Source organism: Symphodus melops (genome assembly GCF_947650265.1).
Source record: "Symphodus melops genome assembly, chromosome: 23".
In the NCBI taxonomy this organism is placed as follows: domain Eukaryota; kingdom Metazoa; phylum Chordata; class Actinopteri; order Labriformes; family Labridae; genus Symphodus; species Symphodus melops.
The window spans coordinates 312,285-335,667 of NC_136713.1; the positions used below are offsets into that span (position 1 = coordinate 312,285).

At 45.3% G+C, this 23,383-nt stretch overlaps 5 protein-coding genes and 1 long non-coding RNA gene across 6 annotated transcripts; 4 read left to right on the forward strand and 2 right to left on the reverse strand.

The window, feature by feature from the left end:
* Positions 1-572: 572 nt before the first annotated feature.
* LOC306818438 (tubulin alpha chain-like) lies at positions 573-3,297 on the reverse strand. The gene is made up of 4 exons (XM_079336029.1): positions 3,141-3,297; positions 1,967-2,189; positions 1,700-1,848; positions 573-1,578 (listed from the first exon to the last, which is right to left on the reverse strand). Exons 1-4 carry the CDS (start codon positions 3,141-3,143, stop codon positions 601-603), a joined length of 1,353 nt encoding a protein of 450 aa, XP_079192155.1. The 5' UTR covers positions 3,144-3,297; the 3' UTR covers positions 573-600.
* A 942-nt stretch (positions 3,298-4,239) lies between these two features.
* Positions 4,240-5,821, forward strand: LOC306818453. Its single transcript, XR_013778194.1, has 5 exons — positions 4,240-4,259; positions 5,039-5,070; positions 5,169-5,217; positions 5,605-5,637; positions 5,719-5,821. It is a non-coding gene; the product is annotated as an uncharacterized lncRNA (long non-coding RNA).
* Positions 5,822-6,029: 208 nt separating this feature from the next.
* On the forward strand, positions 6,030-9,605 carry LOC306818787 (putative ATP-dependent RNA helicase DDX4). The gene is made up of 18 exons (XM_079336505.1): positions 6,030-6,087; positions 6,174-6,233; positions 6,317-6,361; positions 6,749-6,775; positions 6,863-6,904; positions 7,004-7,048; positions 7,124-7,159; positions 7,236-7,274; positions 7,317-7,498; positions 7,640-7,792; positions 7,865-8,019; positions 8,123-8,252; positions 8,328-8,494; positions 8,566-8,711; positions 8,839-8,938; positions 9,004-9,274; positions 9,349-9,444; positions 9,521-9,605. Exons 1-18 carry the CDS (start codon positions 6,045-6,047, stop codon positions 9,581-9,583), a joined length of 1,800 nt encoding a protein of 599 aa, XP_079192631.1. The 5' UTR covers positions 6,030-6,044; the 3' UTR covers positions 9,584-9,605.
* Positions 9,606-13,496: 3,891 nt separating this feature from the next.
* Positions 13,497-16,195, forward strand: LOC306818439 (tubulin alpha chain-like). The gene is made up of 4 exons (XM_079336030.1): positions 13,497-13,661; positions 14,606-14,828; positions 14,947-15,095; positions 15,217-16,195. The coding sequence occupies exons 1-4, from the start codon at positions 13,659-13,661 to the stop codon at positions 16,192-16,194; spliced, it is 1,353 nt and encodes a 450-aa protein (XP_079192156.1). The 5' UTR covers positions 13,497-13,658; the 3' UTR covers position 16,195.
* A 1,763-nt stretch (positions 16,196-17,958) lies between these two features.
* Positions 17,959-20,439, forward strand: LOC306818444 (inosine-uridine preferring nucleoside hydrolase-like). Its single transcript, XM_079336040.1, has 7 exons — positions 17,959-18,160; positions 18,239-18,418; positions 18,512-18,623; positions 18,751-18,887; positions 18,961-19,038; positions 19,869-19,985; positions 20,253-20,439. The coding sequence occupies exons 1-7, from the start codon at positions 17,984-17,986 to the stop codon at positions 20,403-20,405; spliced, it is 954 nt and encodes a 317-aa protein (XP_079192166.1). The 5' UTR covers positions 17,959-17,983; the 3' UTR covers positions 20,406-20,439.
* Positions 20,440-21,115: 676 nt separating this feature from the next.
* unc50 (unc-50 homolog (C. elegans)) lies at positions 21,116-23,229 on the reverse strand. The gene is made up of 6 exons (XM_079336042.1): positions 23,116-23,229; positions 22,294-22,565; positions 22,099-22,219; positions 21,821-21,960; positions 21,613-21,720; positions 21,116-21,504 (listed from the first exon to the last, which is right to left on the reverse strand). The coding sequence occupies exons 2-6, from the start codon at positions 22,559-22,561 to the stop codon at positions 21,368-21,370; spliced, it is 774 nt and encodes a 257-aa protein (XP_079192168.1). The 5' UTR covers positions 22,562-22,565; positions 23,116-23,229; the 3' UTR covers positions 21,116-21,367.
* Positions 23,230-23,383: the final 154 nt, after the last annotated feature.

The following is a 23,383-nucleotide window of genomic DNA, read 5'->3' on the forward strand; positions in this document are numbered from 1 at the left end:
ACAATCATAGATGTATATGTAGCTAGCCGTGAGGCTCGTGCACGGAAGGCGCTGCTCGCGAGGATTCAAGAAATAAAGGTGTCGTCTGGTGAAACATTACAGTGTGCTTGTGTATGTGAGCTTTTAAAGATCTCACGAGATTTTAGTCCAAATTATTTAGTCAACGAAAACGCAAGTGTTGTATTTTTATTTTTTTATACCGGAAGTGCAAGTCTGCCAGATTCCGTTGTGTCCGGCGCTGGTTGTGTCTGTACTTCCCTCCAGTGGACAAAATGTGGAACTACATTCCCCATTCGCACTAACTCAGCGTAGTTATTTCATGTTTATTAAAATGGATCACTTAAAGTAGTTAAAGAGCTTAAAGCCTGACTCGTGTGTGCTGCAGCAGCTTGTTTCTAAACCTGCAGATTAAAACAGAGAAAACACAGGACCAAGACCGAGTGTAACATTTTATTAACTTTAAACAAAGTGAAAGACAATACAAACAGAATGACTCACAGGAACAACGTGCACTTTAAACTAATGAGTCCAACATTTCATGAACATGAACTAGAACTTGAACTGGACTCGTCTAGAACCACAGCCAGATGTTTCAGGGGCTCAGTACTCCTCTCCTCCTTCTTCCTCGTCTCCAACGCTGTCAGTGCCCACCTCCTCATAATCCTTCTCCAGAGCGGCCATGTCCTCTCTGGCCTCGGAGAACTCGCCCTCCTCCATCCCCTCTCCCACGTACCAGTGGACGAAGGCCCTCTTGGCGTACATCAGGTCAAACTTGTGGTCGAGTCGAGCCCAGGCCTCGGCGATGGCGGTGGTGTTGCTCAGCATGCACACGGCCCTCTGCACCCTGGCCAGGTCTCCTCCAGGAACCACAGTGGGGGGCTGGTAGTTGATGCCCACCTTGAAGCCTGTGGGACACCAGTCCACAAACTGGACGGTGCGCCTGGATTTTATTGAGGAGATGGCGGAGTTGACGTCTTTGGGCACCACGTCTCCACGGTACAGGAGGCAGCAGGCCATGTACTTTCCATGGCGGGGGTCACATTTCACCATCTGATTGGCCGGCTCAAAGCAGGCGTTTGTGATGTCGGCCACTGAGAGCTGCTCGTGAAAGGCCCTATCTACTGAGATAACTGGGGCGTAGGCGGCCAGAGGGAAGTGGATTCGAGGGTAGGGCACCAGGTTGGTCTGGAACTCCGTCAGGTCCACGTTCAGGGCTCCGTCGAAGCGCAGGGAGGCGGTGATGGAGGAGACGACCTGTCCAATCAGCCTGTTGAGGTTGGTGTAGGTGGGACGCTCAATGTCCAGATTCCTGCGACAGATGTCGTAGAGGGCCTCGTTGTCCACCATGAAGGCGCAGTCAGAGTGCTCCAGGGTGGTGTGGGTGGTCAGGATGGAGTTGTAGGGCTCCACCACAGCTGTGGACACCTGGGGGGCCGGGTAAACGGCAAACTCCAGCTTGGACTTTTTGCCATAGTCGACAGAGAGGCGCTCCATCAGCAGAGAGGTGAAGCCAGAGCCGGTTCCTCCTCCAAAGGAGTGGAAGATGAGGAACCCTTGGAGCCCAGCGCACTGATCAGCCTGAAACATTCAGGGTTTAAAATGTGCTTACAACACAATGACATCATAGTAGTGACGAGCACTTTCCTGAAAAAAAACAAACAAGCACAAGCTCTAAGATATGAGGAGAGTTTAAGCTCACCAGTTTGCGTGTCCTGTCAAGAACCAGGTCAATGATCTCCTTTCCGATGGTGTAGTGACCTCGTGCGTAGTTGTTGGCTGCGTCCTCCTTGCCGGAAATCAGCTGCTCCGGGTGGAAGAGCTGGCGGTAGGTTCCTGTACGTACCTCATCTGATGGGAAAATAAAAATTTCTGTTTTAGAAGTCTCAAAAGTAGTATTTATTCTCCACACTCCCAGAATAGTTTATGCAAGAGTGTGCCATCTTTTTCAGGATAATCTGTTTCTTACCGATCACAGTTGGCTCCAGATCAACAAAGATCGATCTGGGAACGTGTTTCCCAGCTCCGGTCTGGCTGAAGAAGGTGCAGAAGGAGTCGTCTCCTCCTCCGATGGTCTTGTCACTGGGCATCTGACCGTCAGGCTGGATGCCATGCTCCAGACAGTAGAGCTCCCAGCATGCATTGCCAATCTGGGCTCCGGCCTGGCCGACATGGATGGATATACACTCGCGCTGAGGAGAAAAAAAGAAGGGAAAATCAATGATAATCTTTATCATTTATAAACTCTGACATTGTTTAATGTAAGGGATAAAATGCATAACAAACAGTTTTGGTCACTCATTACAATACCATCGAGATTCAAGAAAATATATTTTACAATTACCAAAAACTTCAGCAGTTTTGCTCTGATATGACTAACTGGAAACAAACTTAGAAATATACTTACTTTGCATAGTGGCAGCAAGATTTCATAATTAAATTCATATTTACCAAGAATGTATTCATAATGAAAAAGTGCCCCAGGATCTGAGTAAATGTTTCGTTTCTACAGAAAAGGTCTGAACAGTTTAGACATCAAGCCTCAAATCTTTTATTCAGATGAGCACATTTATCCCGAGCCTCAGGCGACATCTTTGTAGTTTCAGTCATCACTGCTGAGCCACTATCTGCCTTCAACTTCAAAGTGCGCAGGCGCAACAGGAGACCGCCAAAAACGGGCAGATTTCCCCATAGATAAATGGATGTAACGTTCACAACTGGCCTTAGCTAATGAGGCCTCCTAACTCTTTGTACCCGCCTAAAGTTTGAAGAATATGACTTTATGTTGGAAAAAAGTCTGTTATTAACTACTGCCTGTATTCAGTCTGCTGGAAGTAATCAGAAATGAACATTTAAAAAAGCTTAACGGTTATTAACGGCTGGTTTTCTGCTGGTTTTATTCAAACTGCCATAGCTAGTATAAAACAACTCACACAACGAAAGACTAAATATACATATATTTTGGTTAAACTACTCTGATAATTTGTCCGTGTTTTATCTTTTTTGTCATTATTATTTCAGACCCCCCAACAAAGACGCTGTCTACTTAAATGATGTGTTCATAGATCAACCGTTCATCTTGAAGTAATAAAGTAAAACTGAGTATCTTTTACATTGTTTGTATAGTTTCCGTGAATACTTACCATTTTGATTTATTTTCTCTTCCTTTCCGTCGAGGTTTCAGAGGTTCTGGAAGTGGAGTACCAAAGAAAGTTTGGAGAAATTTATACTTTTATATAAAGCGTCGTTTAGGCGGGAGCGAACGTTGGCTGCTGCTGCTTTCAAATGCGGCTCGTAATTTTGATAGTCGTGCACTTATGCGTGTCTTCCTAGACTGTAATGATGTGACTTATGAATTGTTGTATTCATTTAAACAGTTGATTCACATGTTTTAAATAAGGTAAACACAACCCCTTGTGTAAATGCAGCACAGTGTTACGAAAGTGTCACTATCAAATTCACCCAGTCAAAACGTCATTTTTTTTATCATTAAATCAAATGTAAACAATTACTATATTGACAACATAGTGTTTTAGATAATGCTCATTCATTTTAAACAGCAAAGGGGGAAGTAAGTGTAGCTGTAGTTATTTATTAGTTTGTAAAATAGTAAATCACTCAGATAAAAACCTATCCGTCCATTCTTTGTTATTTTTGATACTCTGGATTTAATAACAGTCGATCTTAAAGTGTATGAGTTTAGAGAGGGAGAAACTACGAGCGGCACCTGAAGGCTTTAAAGAGGGCTCTCACTCCATCACATGCCTTAATGGATTACTATGTAAAATAAACCACATAAAAGTAGGCCTGTAGCCTACGAGGAAAATGTGTCTGCATATATGTATGTGTGTGTGTGAGTGTGTGTGTGTTTCTGCATGTATATATATTTTAAAAGATTAATAGTTGTGAAATTAAATGGCAGATTTATCAATACTTTTTTATGTTGTTAGGAACAAAATCCCCTAAAAATACTTGAATGAAATGTATTATCTTTTCACAATAATAAGAATCAATAGATTAAAGTTTATTACATATACTACAATAACTAAAAGACGGCATTAACTTGGACCACATCTAATCTTCATTCACGTTTGTTTGAGTTTAGTTTTATTTTAAAAGAATTCGTGTTGGGCGGGAAAGCAGCGGAACTGGCAACCCTCGCAAGCTGTACTACGCATGCGCGATGCACACTAGCCCTTGAACACAAGCGGCGACCGGCGACGCATGAGAGCACCAGCGCCACAACTTTTACATTTAACATAGTAAGTTTTATTGTGTTAGTTAGTTAGTCTAGCAACTGCTCACTTCATTGACCCTTTTTAGAAAATATAATAGAAATATTCAACTCTTATTTAGTGTTTTATTCTGCTCAATTGAAGTTGAGCTATGCTATGTCATGCTAGCTAGCGTTAGCATCGTAGCATGAACAGGTGTCATCTGTCATTTTCAAATCTATTCCACTAAAGTCGATTTTTTTGTCTACTTTTGAAAAGGGTAAAGTTTTATTCATTCTTGGTTAGGCTCGCAAGTGTCGAAGAACTACCTCTCTGTGCACGCGGAGAGCCGCATCTAAAACGGTAGCCGTTTTTGTCATAACACCTGCAGCCACTCCATGGCAGAAAACGACTTCAAGAACACCTTTAAATTGTCAAAACCTGATTAAAGTCCACGTAGTAATTGTCACGCCTTGACCTTAATTGGACTTGGTGCTTTTTTTGGTTTTTATTTCGATACTTTTAGCTGAGGTTAGCTTTAAATCGAGCTTCTCCTTAAGAGAACTCGAGGTCACGTGTCTGAAACACGTGCTCTGCCACAGTAGTTTGGGAAGATAAATTCCTTTTTTCTTGTTAAAAGAGAGACTGCGAAAGTAATTTATGAAAGACAGCTTTTTACACCCCCTGTCCGCATGTTTTACAATATAATTTTAGAGGAACTGTTGCACATTAATGCAAGCTGAGGCTTAAAGTGTGGAGACATTACGCAATACAGTTACTACAATTTCATGAATTTAATTCTGTTAATGTTTTTTTTGTTTTTTTAGATCTATTAAAAATGGACGAGTGGGAAGAAGAGGTAAGCTGGTTTGATTACAAAGAAACATAAAATTCAGTTTTAAATTAAATGTTTGTTATAGTCTAATGATTAAACGCTGATATATATTAACTTTGCAGGGACCGTCAACTAGCACTGCTGTACAGTCCAGCCACACTTCAAGTGAAGGTATAATTAACGAAGGTTACGTTTAACGTTAGGTCTTTGAATGTATAAAGTGTGCTTTATTTTCTACACACATTTTACAACTTAATCTGCTTTTTTACTCTTCTGTTGTCTTGCTGTAAAACTTAAAGTAATTGCCTGGGCTTTCATAGTTTGAACTATGAAATGACTCGGCCTTTATTTTTGCACAGACGTCAACATGAGAAACAAAACGTGTGCTCATCAAACATGGGAAGGTCTTTTAAAAAAAAAGAGAGGTTTGCAATGTAAACTAGATGATCCTTCATCATCACTTCCTGTAGGGGAGGACCCAAAGAGTTCAGGCAGTAAGAACAAGCTGATGGATATCAGTAATGTTGATGCATAATGAGTTTTACACTTTGCTTTTAGGCACACAAGGAAGCTCCTGGAACTCAGGTGGAAGTAAGTATTAGAAAAGATGAAGTAGCGACGCTCTTTAACCTGAGAGGACATTTCATGGAGCGTCGTTTTGTTTTTCTCCAGGTTTCAGAGGACGAGGAAGAGGATTCAAAAGCTCGTTCTCCTCAGGTGCTTGTTCATGCTGCATGATAAAACCAGAAATGACATTTATAAAGTTAAACATTTTAACTGGGGCAAGGCTGCAGAGATGAAGTGAATAGAAGTATTGTGATGAACATGTAAAGTGAGCGCCGCACGGTTCAGAGCGAGTGATCTGATCCGGGCCCCTGGTGTGACATCCTGCTCACAGAGGAAGCGCTCTCGTTCCCAGCTGATTAAATCAGTCTTGTGTTTGGTGGTAAAAAGTGAATTTGAGTTGTTGAAAACATCTCGGTGAAGAAGGAATCTTAATGCTTGTTTTGTTTTTGGTAGATGGTGACGAGAATGGAACCGGTAAGCATCTGTAACGTTCAGGGATTGTGCGTCTGCTGAATGAGAAATTCCTCGTCATATGAGCTCAGACGTTTTGCTCTCCACAGATGGAAACAGCTGGAAAAGTTCGGGTGGCGACGGAGGGTTCAGAGGTCGAGGAGGCAGAGGTGAGACTTGAAGGATCCTGAGTAAGACTGTTAAAACGATCATGTGGCCTCTCGTGAGTTTTAAACGCCGTCTGCTCTCTCAGGGCGCGGCAGAGGGTTCGGCGGAACAGAGCGCAACGGCTTCAACGGTAATATTCAAATAAATGTTCTGATGAAGGTTACGGCTGCACTTGGTCAGACGAGAGCGCTCAGGATCATGTCGGAGCACTCGATGGCCTCTGGTTTTCTCCTGGACCTCTCCACCTGAGTTTCTCTCTGTAGGTTTGGACGAGGTGACGTAGCTTCAATGAATGCGTCTGATTTGAAATTCAGCGGGGCGCTCCGGGCGCTCCCTGGACTTCACAGCTTGTGGTCTAAAGTTTAGCCAGCACGTCAGAGCTCCCTCCATACAGAATGCACGACACGACTTCCTCTCCTTCTACCCATAATAAATAAACTCTATCAGAACTGGCCGAGTCGTCCGGTGAAAACCAGCCAAAGATTTAAATTGAACTGAAGTTAATTCTACTTTGCAGGAGACGACGATGAAGTGCGTGAAAACGGTGAGTGTGTGCTTTCTGTGTTTCACATCTATAAACAAAGAAATGTGATTCACCTGCTTGGTGAGACTGTATGTTTTGTCTGAGCAGGGAGCCGAGGAGGAAGAGGCGGCAGAGGAGGATTCAGACAAGGTGCTTAACCCGCCGTACTGCTGCAGGAAAAACTCAAATATGTGAAGACGTTTAACGTTCATCTGTTAGAGCTGTTTAATAATCAGTGTTGTGTTGAAGATGGAGAATCGGGAGGCTTTGGAGGAAGAGGACGAGGAGGAGGAGGTAAACTAAATAAAATGTCATCTTTTTTTGTAAAATGAATGAATCCCACTTCCTGACGTGTGTTATTGTCTTCAGGTTACCGCGGCAGAGACGAGGAGACTTTCAATAAAGGTGGTCATTTTATGTGATTTATGTTTGAATGCTTTAAAACATTTGGCTGATTGTTGTTTTTCCCCGTCGTGCTCAGGGGACGACAGAGACAAAAGAGACGGCACTGAAGAAGAACGTAAGTTAAACGGACAAAGTAAGACGCCTTCGTGACTCGGCTGGTTTCTCGTGAACACGAAGGTTTTAATCTGTCGCGCAGGGCCGAGAGTGACCTACGTTCCCCCGTCACTACCTGAAGACGAAGACTCCATTTTCTCCCATTACGAGAAGGGCATCAACTTCGACAAGTACGATGACATCACGGTGGACGTCAGCGGGACAAACCCGCCGCAGGCCATCATGGTGAGGAAAACACGCCGCGGTCTGCAGAGACACTTGAGCTCCCGTTCAAAGACGATGTATTAAGGTTTAAAGTTCTCATCGGGGCTTCTCAAACCTGCAGCACGTTAATCCTCGCCGTTTAAACTGTTTGTACCCTGGCAGACTTTCGAGGAGGCGGGGCTCTGCGAGTCCCTGAAAAACAACATCAAGAAATCTGGGTACGTGAAGCCGACCCCGGTGCAGAAACACGGCATCCCCATCATCTCTGCAGGCAGAGACCTCATGGCCTGTGCTCAGACTGGATCCGGCAAAACGGTAGGAGGACTCTGGGGGGGGGGGGGGGATTTTCGTATTTGTAGAGTTGAATTGGTATCTTCCCTCCTCCAGGCGGCGTTCCTGCTCCCGATCCTGCAGCAGCTGATGGCAGACGGTGTTGCAGCGAGTCAGTTCAGTGAGACTCAGGAGCCCGAGGCCATCATCGTGGCCCCGACGAGGGAGCTCATCAACCAGATTTACCTGGAGGCCAGGAAGTTTGCATTTGGGTACGTTCAGATGCAAGAATCCAAAATCCACAAAGTTGCTCGTCCTCGTGGCTTTTTAACGCACGTCTCCTCCTCCTCCTCCTCTTTTTTTTCTGTGTAACAGGACGTGTGTGCGCCCCGTCGTGGTTTACGGTGGCGTCAGCACCGGACATCAAATCCGAGAAATCTGCAGGGGAACCAACGTGCTGTGTGGAACCCCGGGGAGACTTCTGGACATGATCGGCAGAGGGAAGGTGACCTGGAGCTTTCTGTCCTTCTTCAAGGTCAAAGTGTTGATAACTGGAAACTAAGCGTTTTATTCCCTTCAGATCGGGTTGACCAAGCTGCGGTACCTGGTGCTGGATGAGGCCGACCGCATGTTGGATATGGGCTTTGAGCCTGACATGCGGCGCCTGGTCGGCTCTCCTGGCATGGTGGACAAAGAGAATCGACAGACTCTGATGTTCAGCGCCACGTACCCCGAGGACATCCAGAGGTCTGCTCGTCCATCAAACAGCTTCTCCTCCTCCTGGACCCGTGGATTCACCTTTTTGTTTTTGTCCACAGGTTGGCGGCTGATTTCCTGAAGACCGACTATCTGTTCCTGGCTGTGGGTGTAGTGGGCGGAGCCTGCAGCGATGTGGAGCAGACGTTTGTTCAAGTCACCAAGTTCTCCAAGAGGGAGCAGCTCCTGGACATCCTGAAGACGACGGGTACGCTCCACGTTTTCATCTGCAACAACTCGCCATGTTTGAGGACGAGGAGGCGGGTCGTTTAAAATCCTTCACAGTTTGATCCAGCAGAGGGCGCTCTCAGCACGTCTTCTTTTTATGGTTGCAGGAACGGAGCGCACCATGGTGTTTGTGGAGACCAAGCGACTAGCAGATTTTATCGCCACCTACCTGTGCCAGGAGAAGGTTGCGACCACCAGCATTCACGGGTGAGTGACGTGAATCTGTGAGCGCCTCCTTCTGGAACACGGAATAATAAAACGTTCCCTCTCAGTGATCGGGAGCAGCGGGAGCGAGAGCAGGCTCTGGCAGACTTCCGCTCCGGTAAATGTCCCGTCTTAGTGGCCACCTCTGTCGCCGCCCGCGGCCTGGATATTCCAGACGTGCAGCACGTGGTGAATTTCGACCTCCCCAACAACATCGACGAGTACGTCCACCGCATCGGCAGAACTGGCCGCTGCGGTAACACGGGGAGGGCGGTGTCTTTCTTTGACCCGGAAAAAGACGGCCAATTGGCTCGCTTGCTGGTCACCATCCTGTCCAAGGTAAGGGCGTCGCCTCTCCAAACACAACGGGATGCATCCTCGGCTTGATTTCTTTGCACGCCTTTGATTGACAGGCTCAGCAGCAAGTTCCCTCGTGGTTGGAGGAGTCTGCGTTCAGCGGCGGCGGTCCCGCAGGCTTCAAGAGTTTTACCTCCACGGACTCCAGGAAGGTGAGCGGATGGTTCGTGGTTATTTAGGCGTCACGTTGTCTTCGACGCGTCCTCACTGTGTCCTCGCTCTCTACAGGACAACAACGTGCCGAGTCAACCCGCCGCTCCTGCTGCAGCCGACGAGGAAGAATGGGAATAATGAGAATGTTGTATTTACACAGCCGCACTTTTCTCATACATGTTCAACTTGTTGTTTTTGTTTGACTGTTTTAATTTTGTCTGACTTGAGACAAAATAATACTCGATCAGTGTGACAATCCTGTCTGACTGCACATATTGGAAGTTTGTTTTATTTTTTAATCATTTCTTTGATTTAAAAAAAGAGAGAAAAGGTTGAGAAGGAAAACAATGTCGACTACAGAGTCAAATTTGAGAATGTCATATTCCAAATAATAATTTGTTTCCTCCCCAGATAAAGACAAATCAATAAATGAATACTTGTTCAAAGCAGAGCGTGCTTTTATTGTGAAAGGTTTCATGTGTAACAATTTAAAAATGTATGTGGTGGCTATCAGAAAACAAATGAAGATAAATGATAAACTCCACAGATGCTGTTGTCCAGTTATTTTAATATGCAGGTTATCATTTAAATGTCCAGTGAGGAATCACTGTTAATTCACTTCATGTCAAAAGAACATTTAATGCTGCGTCAACAAACGTGCCCAGCGCCCCCTAGTGTTCACAATAAAGAATGCATGCTAAATTACAGGAAGTGACTACCGTAATACAATCCACCTAGATGGAAGAAATAAAGGTTTTTTAAGTTTCATGCATAAAAAAATCAAATACATTTTCATAAATTCTAGTAAAGTCGTTTAAAGAGAAGAGATGACGTCAGAGTTTGAGCATCAAACGGGTGAATAAACTCCATAAATCGAGATCTAAGGACGCTACCAAAGGCGGGAAACATGAACACTGAAGGAGTTAAATGTAATATCAGTAAGTCCGTCACTCTCAGTAAATGCAGGAACGAGATTTTTAAATATTTATTTGACTTTTCTAGATTTTGCGGCGGCTTTCTGCGTCACCATGGCAACAGCCGGTGCGAAACCTAGTTACCTCACGTCAGACGCACAAAGCTGAAGAAACGTAACTGGTTGAAAGAGATGGTTTATTATAAGCAGTGACTCACAGGAGGCTTCTTATCGCACATGGAAGGAGCTTTATTTGGTTCCTGGTGAAACCGTGCAGAAACCTGGAGCAGGTCCAGATTCATGATGGTCAGGCAGAAACCTGGAGCAGGTCCAGATCCATGATGGTCAGGCAGAAACCTGGAGCAGGTCCAGATTCATGGTGGTCAGGCAGAAACCTGGAGCAGGTCCAGATTCATGATGGTCAGGCAGAAACCTGGAGCAGGTCCAGATTCATGATGGTCAGGCAGAAACCTGGAGCAGGTCCAGATTCATGGTGGTCAGGCAGAAACCTGGAGCAGAACCAGATTCATGATGGTCAGGCAGAAACCTGGAGCAGGTCCAGATTCATGGTGGTCAGGCAGAAACCTGGAGCAGGTCCAGATTCATGGTGGTCAGGCAGAAACCTGGAGCAGAACCAGATTCATGATGGTCAGGCAGAAACCTGGAGCAGAACCAGATTCATGATGGTCAGGCAGAAACCTGGAGCAGAACCAGATTCATGATGGTCAGGCAGAAACCTGGAGCAGAACCAGATTCATGATGGTCAGGCAGAAACCTGGAGCAGAACCAGATTCATGATGGTCAGGCAGAAACCTGAAGCAGGTCCAGATTCATGATGGTCAGACAGAAACCTGGAGCAGAACCAGATTCATGATGGTCAGGCAGAAACCTGGAGCAGGTCCAGATCCATGATGGTCAGGCAGAAACCTGGAGCAGGTCCAGATCCATGATGGTCAGGCAGAAACCTGGAGTCTTTCACATGATGCACGCACACTTTGTTGAATCATCGCTGGATTCTCTGGCTTTATAAACTAAATAGTTTGGGACAGAGCAGAGAGATAAAAGACTGCTGCCTCATGTTTGTGTACATGTCGACTGAGTGACTATGACGTGTGCATGACTCTCTAAATAAATCACAAAGAACAGAGAGACATTACAAAGTAAAGTAATGCAACCAAACGAGCTGTAATGTGTTCCTAACTTTGGCTCAACTTCAGGAGCTCAAAAAATCCACAGATGAAAATACTTTTAGTTTCCAGTCTGAATGATTGTAGAGGCTGGTGGGGCCCAAGGAGAAAATCATTTTGGGGCCCCTCCCTCCCTCTTCATGTTTTTTTTTACCCTCCACTTTATTTATAATCAAAATCTGACTATTACAAAAATCACAGTTTACATGGAAAGTTACAGACCGAGCTCGACTTAACAAGACTTAATAAACAAACAAACAAACAAAAACATGAACAAATAGAACAACAGAACATAAAACACAAATATCTGAAGTTGGAAGCAATGACTTTAAACTTTGAGTTAGTTCAGCAGCTCGTTTAGTTCTAATCTTTATCATTGATTTTTGTAAATTTGTTAATTCATTCATGAAAGTGAGAAAAAGTGATTTGACTTTTAGAAATCTGCATTTATGTTTTATATTGTTTGGCCGAGATAATGACTGCATTATACAATCTCCTCTTTTCTTCTTTTCTTCCATTAAAATACACAATTTTATTTTTTTATATTCTAAAGTTGGAAAATGTAGTTCTTTTGTAGAAATCCAATTTCTAAACGAACCCCAAAAAGTTTTTGTAAAATTACAATCATAAAATAGATGTTGGGTTTCAATCCCTCCCTGTTCATGTCATGTCTGCCACTTTTCTTTTTTCTCTCCTTCAGATGCAGAACACCCAAAGGGGGGTTTCCGACTGGTTTAAAGTTTGACCCCTCAGGGAGCCCCTAATGGTCTGGGGGTCCCTAATGGTCTGGGAGCCCCTAATGGTCTGGGAGCCCCTAATGGTCTGGGGGTCCCTAATGGTCTGGGAGCCCCTAATGGTCTGGGGGTCCCTAATGGTCTGGGGGTCCCTAATGGTCTGGGGGTCCCTAGCAGGACATGTTGTGTTTAGGGGAGTATGAGTCCGGCTCCTCAGAGGGTTTGGTTATGATCCACTCCAGCGTTTGCTGCCCTCCAATGGACAAAATGTGGAACTATATGTGTGGTTTCTTTTTTCCACTTTATTAAACGTAGTAAACTCAAATATCGATAGAAAATTAAGCATTTGTTATCCTGTCGACAATCATAGATGTATATCTTTGCATTTTAAGTAAAATGAGCTTGTTTGTAAGCTAGCCGTGAGGCTCGTGCACGGAAGGCGCTGCTCGCGAGGATTCAAGAAATAAAGGTGTCGTCTGGTGAAACATTACAGTGTGCTTGTGTATGTGAGCTTTTAAAGATCTCACTAGATTTTAGTCCAAATTATTTAGTCAACGAAAAAGCAACAGTGTTGTATTTTTATTTTTTTTATACCGGAAGTGCAAGTCTGCCAGATTCCGTTGTGTCCGGCGCTGGTTGTGTCTGTACTTCCCTCCAGTGGACAAAATGTGGAACTACATTCCCCATTCGCACTAACTCAGCGTAGTTATTTCATGTTTATTAAAATGGATCACAGCCTTCAGGTGCCGCTCGTAGTTTCTCCCTCTCTAAGCTCATACACTTTAACAACGACTCTTATTAAATTCAGAGTATCAAAAATAACAAAGAATGGACGGATAGGTTTTTATCTGGGTGATTTACTATTTTACAAACTAATAAATAACTACAGCTACACTTACTTCCCCCTTTGCTGTTTAAAATGAATGAGCATTATCTAAAACACTCTGTTGTCAATATAGTAATTGTTTACATTTGAATTAATTTATAAAAATGTTTTTAAAAATTGACGTTTTGACTGGGTGAATTTGATGATGACACTTGGGCTGCATTTATTTAAATAAATAAAAAAAGAAGCTTTCATTTTTCATCTCCATTTTTTAAACTACACAAGGGGTTGTGTTTACCTTATTTAAAACGTGTGAATCAACTGTTTAAATGAATACAACAATTCATAAGTCACATCATTACAGTCTATGGAAGACACGCATAAGTGCACGACTATCAAAATTACGAGCCGCATTTGAAAGCAGCAGCAGCCAACGTTCGCTCCCGCCTAAACGACGCTTTATATAAAAGTATAAATTTCTCCAAACTTTCTTTGGTACTCCACTTCCAGAACCTCTGAAACCTCGACGGAAAGGAAGAGAAAATAAATCAAAATGGTAAGTATTCACGGAAACTATACAAACAATGTAAAAGATACTCAGTTTTACTTTATTACTTCAAGATGAACGGTTGATCTATGAACACATCATTTAAGTAGACAGCGTCTTTGTTGGGGGGTCTGAAATAATAATGACAAAAAAGATAAAACACGGACAAATTATCAGAGTAGTTTAACCAAAATAAATGTATATTTAGTCTTTCGTTGTGTGAGTTGTTTTATGCTAGCTATGGCAGTTTGAATAAAACCAGCAGAAAACCAGCCGTTAATAAGCTTTTTTAAATGTTCATTTCTGATTACTTCCAGCAGACTGAATACAGGCAGTAGTTAATAACAGACTTTTTTCCAACATAAAGTCATATTCTTCAAACTTTAGGCGGGTACAAAGAGTTAGGAGGCCTCATTAGCTAAGGCCAGTTGTGAACGTTACATCCATTTATCTATGGGGAAATCTGCCCGTTTTTGGCGGTCTCCTGTTGCGCCTGCGCACTTTGAAGTTGAAGGCAGATAGTGGCTCAGCAGTGATGACTGAAACTACAAAGATGTCGCCTGAGGCTCGGGATAAATGTGCTCATCTGAATAAAAGATTTGAGGCTTGATGTCTAAACTGTTCAGACCTTTTCTGTAGAAACGAAACATTTACTCAGATCCTGGGGCACTTTTTCATTATGAATACATTCTTGGTAAATATGAATTTAATTATGAAATCTTGCTGCCACTATGCAAAGTAAGTATATTTCTAAGTTTGTTTCCAGTTAGTCATATCAGAGCAAAACTGCTGAAGTTTTTGGTAATTGTAAAATATATTTTCTTGAATCTCGATGGTATTGTAATGAGTGACCAAAACTGTTTGTTATGCATTTTATCCCTTACATTAAACAATGACAGAGTTTATAAATGATAAAGATTATCATTGATTTTCCCTTCTTTTTTTCTCCTCAGCGCGAGTGTATATCCATCCATGTCGGCCAGGCCGGAGCCCAGATTGGCAATGCATGCTGGGAGCTCTACTGTCTGGAGCATGGCATCCAGCCTGACGGTCAGATGCCCAGTGACAAGACCATCGGAGGAGGAGACGACTCCTTCTGCACCTTCTTCAGCCAGACCGGAGCTGGGAAACACGTTCCCAGATCGATCTTTGTTGATCTGGAGCCAACTGTGATCGGTAAGAAACAGATTATCCTGAAAAAGATGGCACACTCTTGCATAAACTATTCTGGGAGTGTGGAGAATAAATACTACTTTTGAGACTTCTAAAACAGACATTTTTATTTTCCCATCAGATGAGGTACGTACAGGAACCTACCGCCAGCTCTTCCACCCGGAGCAGCTGATTTCCGGCAAGGAGGACGCAGCCAACAACTACGCACGAGGTCACTACACCATCGGAAAGGAGATCATTGACCTGGTTCTTGACAGGACACGCAAACTGGTGAGCTTAAACTCTCCTCATATCTTAGAGCTTGTGCTTGTTTGTTTTTTTTCAGGAAAGTGCTCGTCACTACTATGATGTCATTGTGTTGTAAGCACATTTTAAACCCTGAATGTTTCAGGCTGATCAGTGCGCTGGGCTCCAAGGGTTCCTCATCTTCCACTCCTTTGGAGGAGGAACCGGCTCTGGCTTCACCTCTCTGCTGATGGAGCGCCTCTCTGTCGACTATGGCAAAAAGTCCAAGCTGGAGTTTGCCGTTTACCCGGCCCCCCAGGTGTCCACAGCTGTGGTGGAGCCCTACAACTCCATCCTGACCACCCACACCACCCTGGAGCACTCTGACTGCGCCTTCATGGTGGACAACGAGGCCCTCTACGACATCTGTCGCAGGAATCTGGACATTGAGCGCCCCACCTACACCAACCTCAACAGGCTGATTGGACAGGTCGTTTCCTCCATCACCGCCTCCCTGCGCTTCGACGGAGCCCTGAACGTGGACCTGACGGAGTTCCAGACCAACCTGGTGCCCTACCCTCGAATCCACTTCCCTCTGGCCGCCTACGCCCCAGTTATCTCAGTAGATAGGGCCTTTCACGAGCAGCTCTCAGTGGCCGACATCACAAACGCCTGCTTTGAGCCGGCCAATCAGATGGTGAAATGTGACCCCCGCCATGGAAAGTACATGGCCTGCTGCCTCCTGTACCGTGGAGACGTGGTGCCCAAAGACGTCAACTCCGCCATCTCCTCAATAAAATCCAGGCGCACCGTCCAGTTTGTGGACTGGTGTCCCACAGGCTTCAAGGTGGGCATCAACTACCAGCCCCCCACTGTGGTTCCTGGAGGAGACCTGGCCAGGGTGCAGAGGGCCGTGTGCATGCTGAGCAACACCACCGCCATCGCCGAGGCCTGGGCTCGACTCGACCACAAGTTTGACCTGATGTACGCCAAGAGGGCCTTCGTCCACTGGTACGTGGGAGAGGGGATGGAGGAGGGCGAGTTCTCCGAGGCCAGAGAGGACATGGCCGCTCTGGAGAAGGATTATGAGGAGGTGGGCACTGACAGCGTTGGAGACGAGGAAGAAGGAGGAGAGGAGTACTGAGCCCCTTTAAAGTTTAAATTTAATAAAATGTTACACTCGGTCTTGGTCCTGTGTTTTCTCTGTTTTAATCTGCAGGTTTAGAAACAAGCTGCTGCAGCACACACGAGTCAGGCTTTAAGCTCTTTAACTACTTTAGACTTCAGAGTCCTTCAGTGGGACTTTACACAAGACTAGGAACATGTGAAGCAACACTTTAAGGAGCTGCTGCTTTATTCCTCTGCTTTAATCAAGCACATTGATTAGTTGTGCTGAAGTCATGTCGAGATTTATTTACAGCAATGATCATCAACTTGCACCCTGGAGTTCCATTTAAGGTTTAAAATAAATCACAGTAATGTAGTGGATGAGCTCGTACCTGAAGCAACAAGAGCACTGACATGAATGTGAAATGCATTAAGTGATGAGTTTGTTCACGGAGTCTTCACTGCTATTAAAAGTCTTTGAGAAGGTGAGAAACTGAACAGCTCTCTGATTAAAGCTCCTGTATGGATCTGATGCTGTGAGAGCTGGAGGATTTGAACATCTGCGATCAGGCTGGTGTGTCTCTTTATGAACCAGGCTGAGTCTTTGAGTGAGACTGGATCTGATTACTGAAGGAAATGAGATTTTCTGACTTGCATGAAGTTTACAATAATATATATTCACTCAGGGACGTGAAATGATCTGAGTGGCACACAGACTTCAATAACTGCAGAATGTAATGAAGGAAGTTCACCTGCTGGTCCACTAGGGGGCAGCAATTCTCTGTTATGGTTGAAGAAGCTGTAGGACAGGACACGGCTTTTCCAGGTATTTTTGCCTTAACATATAATCAAATATACATTTATTTAAACTTGAATAAAAGCCAAACATAAACAAAAACAATGTTTTGCACAGTTTGAACGTTTTACTTGCTGCAGTTAACAAACTGATCAGATGTAAACAGACGTGTCTGAGACTTTAGTTTCTCACTGTGGAGCCTCCTTTCATTTAAAGGATGCTGCTGACCTGCAGCAGCTGTTGCACGCTGTGTGTGTTCTTTCATTTATAAATCTCTTTTAGGATGAATAGAGTGTGTGTGTGTGTGTGTGTGTGTGTGTGTGTGTTTCTTCTTTGTTTTTGGACTCACACCAAGCAGCCATGTGCACAACCCACCCGACAAAGAAATGTGCCCTTTACATTTACAGTCTGAGTAGATAACCAAACCGGTTCTACCAGGAGGAGGAGTTGAGACCCTGCAGCAACTCAGCAATAAATGTGGAAGTCAAGTTTGACTCCCCCCCCAGCTGCAGCATCAGGGTGAGGGTGTGTGCTGTTCCTGTCACGTCACATTCCCTCATTGTCTTCAGCGTTGAAAGCAGAGAGCAGCAGAAGCATCAGGAGGGCGTCGGACTTGTTGCTGCACTTCCCAGTTCCCAGATAAGTTCACTCTCTCTCTCTCTCTCTCTCTCTCTCTCTCTCTCTCTCTCTGGACTCTGTGTTTTATAAGGAATGCATGAGGATGTATGATTTATTTCCCTGTAAAGAATCTGAGTGTTTGGGAATGTGGGGACTAAGAATGTACTAATGTGGAGCGATGCCTCTGATAAACAAGCTCCACCTATTTATACATATACGTGTCAGCTTGTGACTTGAATAGCAGATGTGAAGAGAGGAGGATCTCCAACTTTTTGACTGCTGGAATGAATCAAGTGAGGAGCAGGAACTCATTGTCACAGACGTCGCCCCCTGCTGGCCATTAGAAGAGTGCACCTTACTGATTCATGAGGGACCTGTTTGACACAGTCTCCTTTCATTCCTCCCTCATAAGATGAAGAAGTTGATCCTCGACGTGGACACGGGCGTGGACGACGCCATGGCCATCATGATGGCCCTCGCGGCCCCTGACGTTGAGATTTTGGGCATCACCTGCTGCCATGGAAACACCCCTCTGGCCAACGTGCTAAAGAACACGCTGAGGGTGCTGAAAGTGTGCGGCAGACTGGATGTGAGTGGGTGGTCGTGTTCAAACATGCATGTGGTGATGTGTCCGTGGAATCACGTTGTGTTCCCCGTCTGCACAAAGATCCCGGTGTACCGCGGCTGTGCCGAGCCCGTTCTGGCCATCAAACGCAACGCCGGGGACTTCCACGGAAAGGACGGGCTGGGGGACGCCCCAGATGCCGACGCTCCGGGCCTGGAGCTGCTGCATAAGAGGAATGCTGTCAGGGCCATGATCAAGATAGTGAAAGAAAACGCTGGAGAGGTGGGTGATCACACGATGATACAAGAAGGGGGAATTATCTCCAACAGGTTTGTTCAGCCTGAAACATCACACTTTATTCTTCTTTGTGTGCAGGTGAGCATTGTTGCCACGGCGCCCCTCACCAACCTGGCCACCGCTGCACAACTGGACCCCTCCTTCCCTAAAAAAGTGAAATCGCTCTACATCATGGGAGGAAACACTGACTGTGAGTTTGAGTTTCCTTCCCCGCGTGTCGGCCGTGTGGATTCAGAGTGAACACTGAGTGTGAGTGTGTGTGTGTGTGTGTGTGTGTGTGTGTGTGTGTGTGTGTGTGTGTGTGTGTGTGTCTGCAGCCCGAGGTAACACCACAATCTGCGGAGAGTTTAACTTTGTTGCCGATCCCGAAGCTGCGTACATCGTGCTCGATCGCTTCACATGCCCCACCTACATCGCCGGCTGGGAGTTCAGCTGCAGGAACAGCCTGTCCTGGGTGAGTACTTCAAACTGTGATAACGTTTAAGATTTTATGCTTTACTTTTTGACTTATTTTGTTCCTCTGTCAGTCTTTCTGTGACGAATGGCTCGCCCAGGACACGGACAGGGCTCGCTTCATGCAGACGGTTTACGCTCACACCAGGAAGGTACGATCTCTGCACACAGACTCTGCAGGCAGACAGCTGCTCAAACTAGGATCAATGTTGGAGATGCTTTTGAAACATGGAGAGAGGTTAGAACGCAGAAAGCTTTACAGACCCATGCAGAGCTGGCTAAACACTGAAGCTACAGTGTGCACCACATGCAGAGCTGGCTAAACACTGAAGCTACAGTGTCCACCACATGCAGAGCTGGCTAAACACTGAAGCTACAGTGTGCACCACATGCAGAGCTGGCTAAACACTGAAGCTACAGTGTCCACCACATGCAGAGCTGGCTAAACACTGAAGCTACAGTGTGCACCACATGCAGAGCTGGCTAAACACTGAAGCTACAGTGTCCACCACATGCAGAGCTGGCTAAACACTGAAGCTACAGTGTCTCTACATGCAGAGCTGGCTAAACACTGAAGCTACAGTGTCCACCACATGCAGAGCTGGCTAAACACTGAAGCTACAGTTTCCACCACATGCAGAGCTGGCTAAACACTGAAGCTACAGTGTCCACCACATGCAGAGCTGGCTAAACACTGAAGCTACAGTGTCCACCACATGCAGAGCTGGCTAAACACTGAAGCTACAGTGTCCACCACATGCAGAGCTGGCTAAACACTGAAGCTACAGTGTCCTCCACATGCAGAGCTGGCTAAACACTGAAGCTACAGTGTCCACCACATGCAGAGCTGGCTAAACACTGAAGCTACAGTGTCTCACAGTGTGTGAGAGGAGGGGGCGGAGCCAAACAGCTCTCTGTGATGATTAGAGTTCAGTACCTGTTTTGCTTGTCTCTTCACATTTGTGGAATTGTCGGCGTGCAGACGCTGCAGACGGAGCAGGCTCAGAAGGAGATGGTGGGCGTGTTCGGGTTCAACAGCTGCGACTGCTACGCCTTGGCTGCAGCGATCGACGAAACTATTGTGACGGAGAGTGAAGAGGTGAACATACATCACACTTTAGATATGAAGCTCAGACTTGAATCACTGATTCATTGAGCTACTTCTTCAGATTTGATTTGTGCGCGAGCTTCAACATGTCAGAGTCACATAATTACCTGTCTGAGGAACATTTCCATGACCGCTCCCTCAAGTAGGAAAAAGTCGAGGGAGCCCTCAGGGGACGAGGTGTTCCGATGACTCCGACATGTCGTGGACGCTGGAGAAGTGTAAACCTGAGTTTAAAGACCGTGTGCGTTCACTCTGCAGGTCGCAGTGACGGTGGCGCTGGAGGGGAAACACACGCGGGGCATGATGGTGATGGACTTTTTGGATCAGCTCAAGAAGAAACACAAGGCCACCATCATGAAGACAGTCGACAAGGAGAAGTTCAAGAAGCTGTTAATGAACGCACTCAAATAGAAACCTGTGAAAACATGCAGGACGTAAACAAAGAGCTCAAACTACAACACAGCCAGCTGGCCAGGAACACAAAGCTCAATCATTGGCTCAGTGGCATGACCCGTCCAAAAGTCAGAAACTGCTAGTTTCCGAGAGAGGCGGGACTTGTGTTAAAACTATTGGGTCATTTATGTTTTTCTTTATACTTAAAAAAGCGCAAATATAAAAACTGCACCTCTATTTCATAAGACCAAAAGAGCTGCTTCATGCATGTGCATGCATTCCATTGTGCAGGAATTAAAAATAAATAAAAAAATTCAACCTAATGCTGCCGATATCTTGGTTTATTACGAGTGAAGGGCTTCAGGCTGAGGGTTAGGGGAGTCTGCAGGGAGCTGAACCCTGGACATCAAATCTTTCCCTGCGTATTAAAGTGTGCAGCATGGAGGAGAAGTTTAAAGCAGCCATGTGTTTTCACGTCTCTATATTTGCAACCGCACAGTAACGTTGGGCAACAGCGCCACAGTGAGGCGTTGAAATGTCACTACGAGGAAACACTTCCAAGACTCTCGAGGGCTTCACAGCGAGGCGTCTTAAGTTAATAAAACCTTTTATTGAAAGTGCTGTGGAATGTACACTTCAAGAAAAAAGACAAGGAGAAATAAAGATTGCATCACACCTTCATCTTTTCTCCCCAGTAAGCAGGATTAGATCTTCAGTTTTTTTGGGGGGTTTTTGAAAGAAAACTTTTTCCTCGTTGTTGTTTACATCACAACCTGCTGAGACACTATTTACAAATCATACAAAAAGAACGGAGCTAAAAGCTGTCCGAGCACATCGTTCGCTCCTGAGCTCAACAAACGAGTCAAACTGAAAACCAAAGAGTCCGAGTCAGCGACCCGCCCAGAGTCCGAGTCCGAGGACGATTCTGTCACCAACACGTGAGTCTGAAAAAGTGTCCGACGTCAGAGACAGCCTGGCTCTTACTGGACTCGGGCCTTGTAAAACCAGCAGAGGCCTTTGGTGAAGTTCCAGCCCAGAGAGACGGAGAGCACGTAGAGGAGGACGAGCAGAGCGAACGGGTACAGCAGCACCACCGTGTTGTTCAGGAAGGGCAGCGCTGGAAGGACAGACAGACAGCAGGGACACGTCAGAGACACACACAGAGACAGCTTCACCTCCGACTCAAACACTCTCATGGCGTGATGGTCGATTGGACGTGACTCACCGTTGTACCCTAAGAACGTGATGTAGAGATAATAACTGATGGAGATCAACCAGAAAGTGTTCCCGATGAAATATCCCGGGAACCAATCGTAGTTTATCACCGCGATGTCTGAAAGAGAGAAACGAGGTTCACAACAACGCACACACATCTCACGGTGCGATTGTGATGACGTCATTCTGAACTCCTGCGGGGGTCAAAGGTCACTCACGGTTGATGAAGAAGAGCTGCAGGAAATGCAGGATCACGAGAAGAGGGTAGAAAGCGTTCAGGTGAACATCGAACGAGTAGCCCCACTCCACGTCAAAGTTCCTGCTCGGATGTTTCAGCAGGTATTTGTTAGTGACGAACCTGAAACGGACCAGACACGAACACAAGTCACAACATGGCGTCCTGATTTGTCTCCGTCACGTCTTCTTCAAGCTTCAGGACTCTCGAGCATTAAAATAACACAGTTGTTTTTATTCCGAGAGGAAACTTTCGACTCACCACATAAGAGTTGATATGAGAAGACCGACCCCTATACAGTCCACAAAGACGACCCACAGCAGCAGCTTCAGGGTCTCCAGAACCCCCATGTCCAAAACCAGGCCGAAGCCTATCGTGGACACTGCAGAGGAGAGTGTTTATTATGGCAGGATGAATTCATAACAAGATAGAGCTAGAGGAGTGTGTGAGACGTACCACAGAGCCAGACGCTGAGCAGGACCAGGAAAGCCGGGTCGTCTCGGGCCCACTGATCCTTGGTCTGTTTCCTGTAGTGAAAGTTTCTGTAGACTCTCTGCGGCGACGTGAAAAGATAAAGCATCTGCCACATGGCGAATTCAAAATCCATCTGTTTGAAGTGGAGCATCCGTCGCAGGTATTTGTAGCGTTTGGCGCCTGCCGTGTGACGTGCCGCGTCCCTGGAACCGGGGGTGCCATTCGAGTACTGCGAGGTGGTCGGCAACATGGTGCTGAAGGTCGGAAGAAAACAACAGGTTCAAAAGAGGAGAAGAAATGCAGCAGCGTGACTCTTCTCCTCTGTCGCCCCCTGGTGGTGGAGCGGGCTAAAAAAACTCCTTTAACCTGCAGAGTCTCTTAACACCTTTAAGAAAATACTAAATACCCAGCTACCACCTTCATGATGATGATGATATTTAAGATGATCAATAACAGCTGATAATTATTATTGTAAAAAAAACTTAAATAAGAAACAGAACAAACGCAGAGTAAAGGGTCTTAATATTTATCTTAGAAAGACAAACCAGCCTGTAATCTGTTTAATTAAAAACCTGAATGACAACACAGGAAGAGAGGGGATCAACATATGAAAATACATTAACACCCAACAAACAGCGGGAGGTTCAATTCCCTTTAAATTCGACGCTGTTTGCTAACCGACACAATTAGCTCAATGCTAACTGACAGAAAGATTTACAGTTTTAAAATAAAGAAGAAGCAGGTCGGATAAAAGTATGTGGCTGTTAAATATGATTTTAAAATCACTTAAAATTCTTTTTGTACCTGCTTTGGTGCACTCCTGAAGAGGAGAAAGCACCGACTCTTGTTTGTATCTGGAGCTGCTCGTAGACGCTTCCTGAACTGTCGCGAAAGTGAACACGTAGTTACTTCCGGTAACAGTGGGAGCATTATGGGTAATGTAGTCGAAGGCCGTTTTTTTCTAGTATTGCACATAGGGCTCAGACAGTGTAGTTTAGCTTGTATTAAAGGGGACATATTGTGAAAAATCCACTGTCACAGTGTTTTTGACCATTTATTTATATAACCTGAG

Bases quoted from the DNA above. Each gene is read 5' to 3' on its own strand.
- LOC306818438 (XM_079336029.1), bottom strand. The intron at 1,849-1,966 runs GTAAGAAACAGA...TTTTCCCATCAG, and splicing joins TCTGGAGCCAACTGTGATCG to ATGAGGTACGTACAGGAACC. The intron at 1,579-1,699 runs GTGAGCTTAAAC...TGAATGTTTCAG, and splicing joins TTGACAGGACACGCAAACTG to GCTGATCAGTGCGCTGGGCT.
- LOC306818444 (XM_079336040.1), top strand. From the start codon at position 17,984: ATGAAGAAGTTGATCCTCGACGTGGACACGGGCGTGGACGACGCCATG. The intron at 18,161-18,238 runs GTGAGTGGGTGG...GTCTGCACAAAG, and splicing joins AAGTGTGCGGCAGACTGGAT to ATCCCGGTGTACCGCGGCTG. The intron at 19,986-20,252 runs GTGAACATACAT...TTCACTCTGCAG, and splicing joins TTGTGACGGAGAGTGAAGAG to GTCGCAGTGACGGTGGCGCT.
- unc50 (XM_079336042.1), bottom strand. From the start codon at position 22,561: ATGTTGCCGACCACCTCGCAGTACTCGAATGGCACCCCCGGTTCCAGG. The intron at 22,220-22,293 runs GTACGTCTCACA...TCTCCTCTGCAG, and splicing joins GCTCAGCGTCTGGCTCTGTG to TGTCCACGATAGGCTTCGGC. The intron at 21,721-21,820 runs GTGAGTGACCTT...TCTCTCTTTCAG, and splicing joins GCAGCTCTTCTTCATCAACC to ACATCGCGGTGATAAACTAC.
- LOC306818787 (XM_079336505.1), top strand. From the start codon at position 6,045: ATGCTTGTTTTGTTTTTGGTAGATGGTGACGAGAATGGAACCG. The intron at 6,088-6,173 runs GTAAGCATCTGT...TGCTCTCCACAG, and splicing joins TGGTGACGAGAATGGAACCG to ATGGAAACAGCTGGAAAAGT. The intron at 6,905-7,003 runs GTGCTTAACCCG...GTTGTGTTGAAG, and splicing joins CAGAGGAGGATTCAGACAAG to ATGGAGAATCGGGAGGCTTT.
- LOC306818439 (XM_079336030.1), top strand. The intron at 14,829-14,946 runs GTAAGAAACAGA...TTTTCCCATCAG, and splicing joins TCTGGAGCCAACTGTGATCG to ATGAGGTACGTACAGGAACC. The intron at 15,096-15,216 runs GTGAGCTTAAAC...TGAATGTTTCAG, and splicing joins TTGACAGGACACGCAAACTG to GCTGATCAGTGCGCTGGGCT.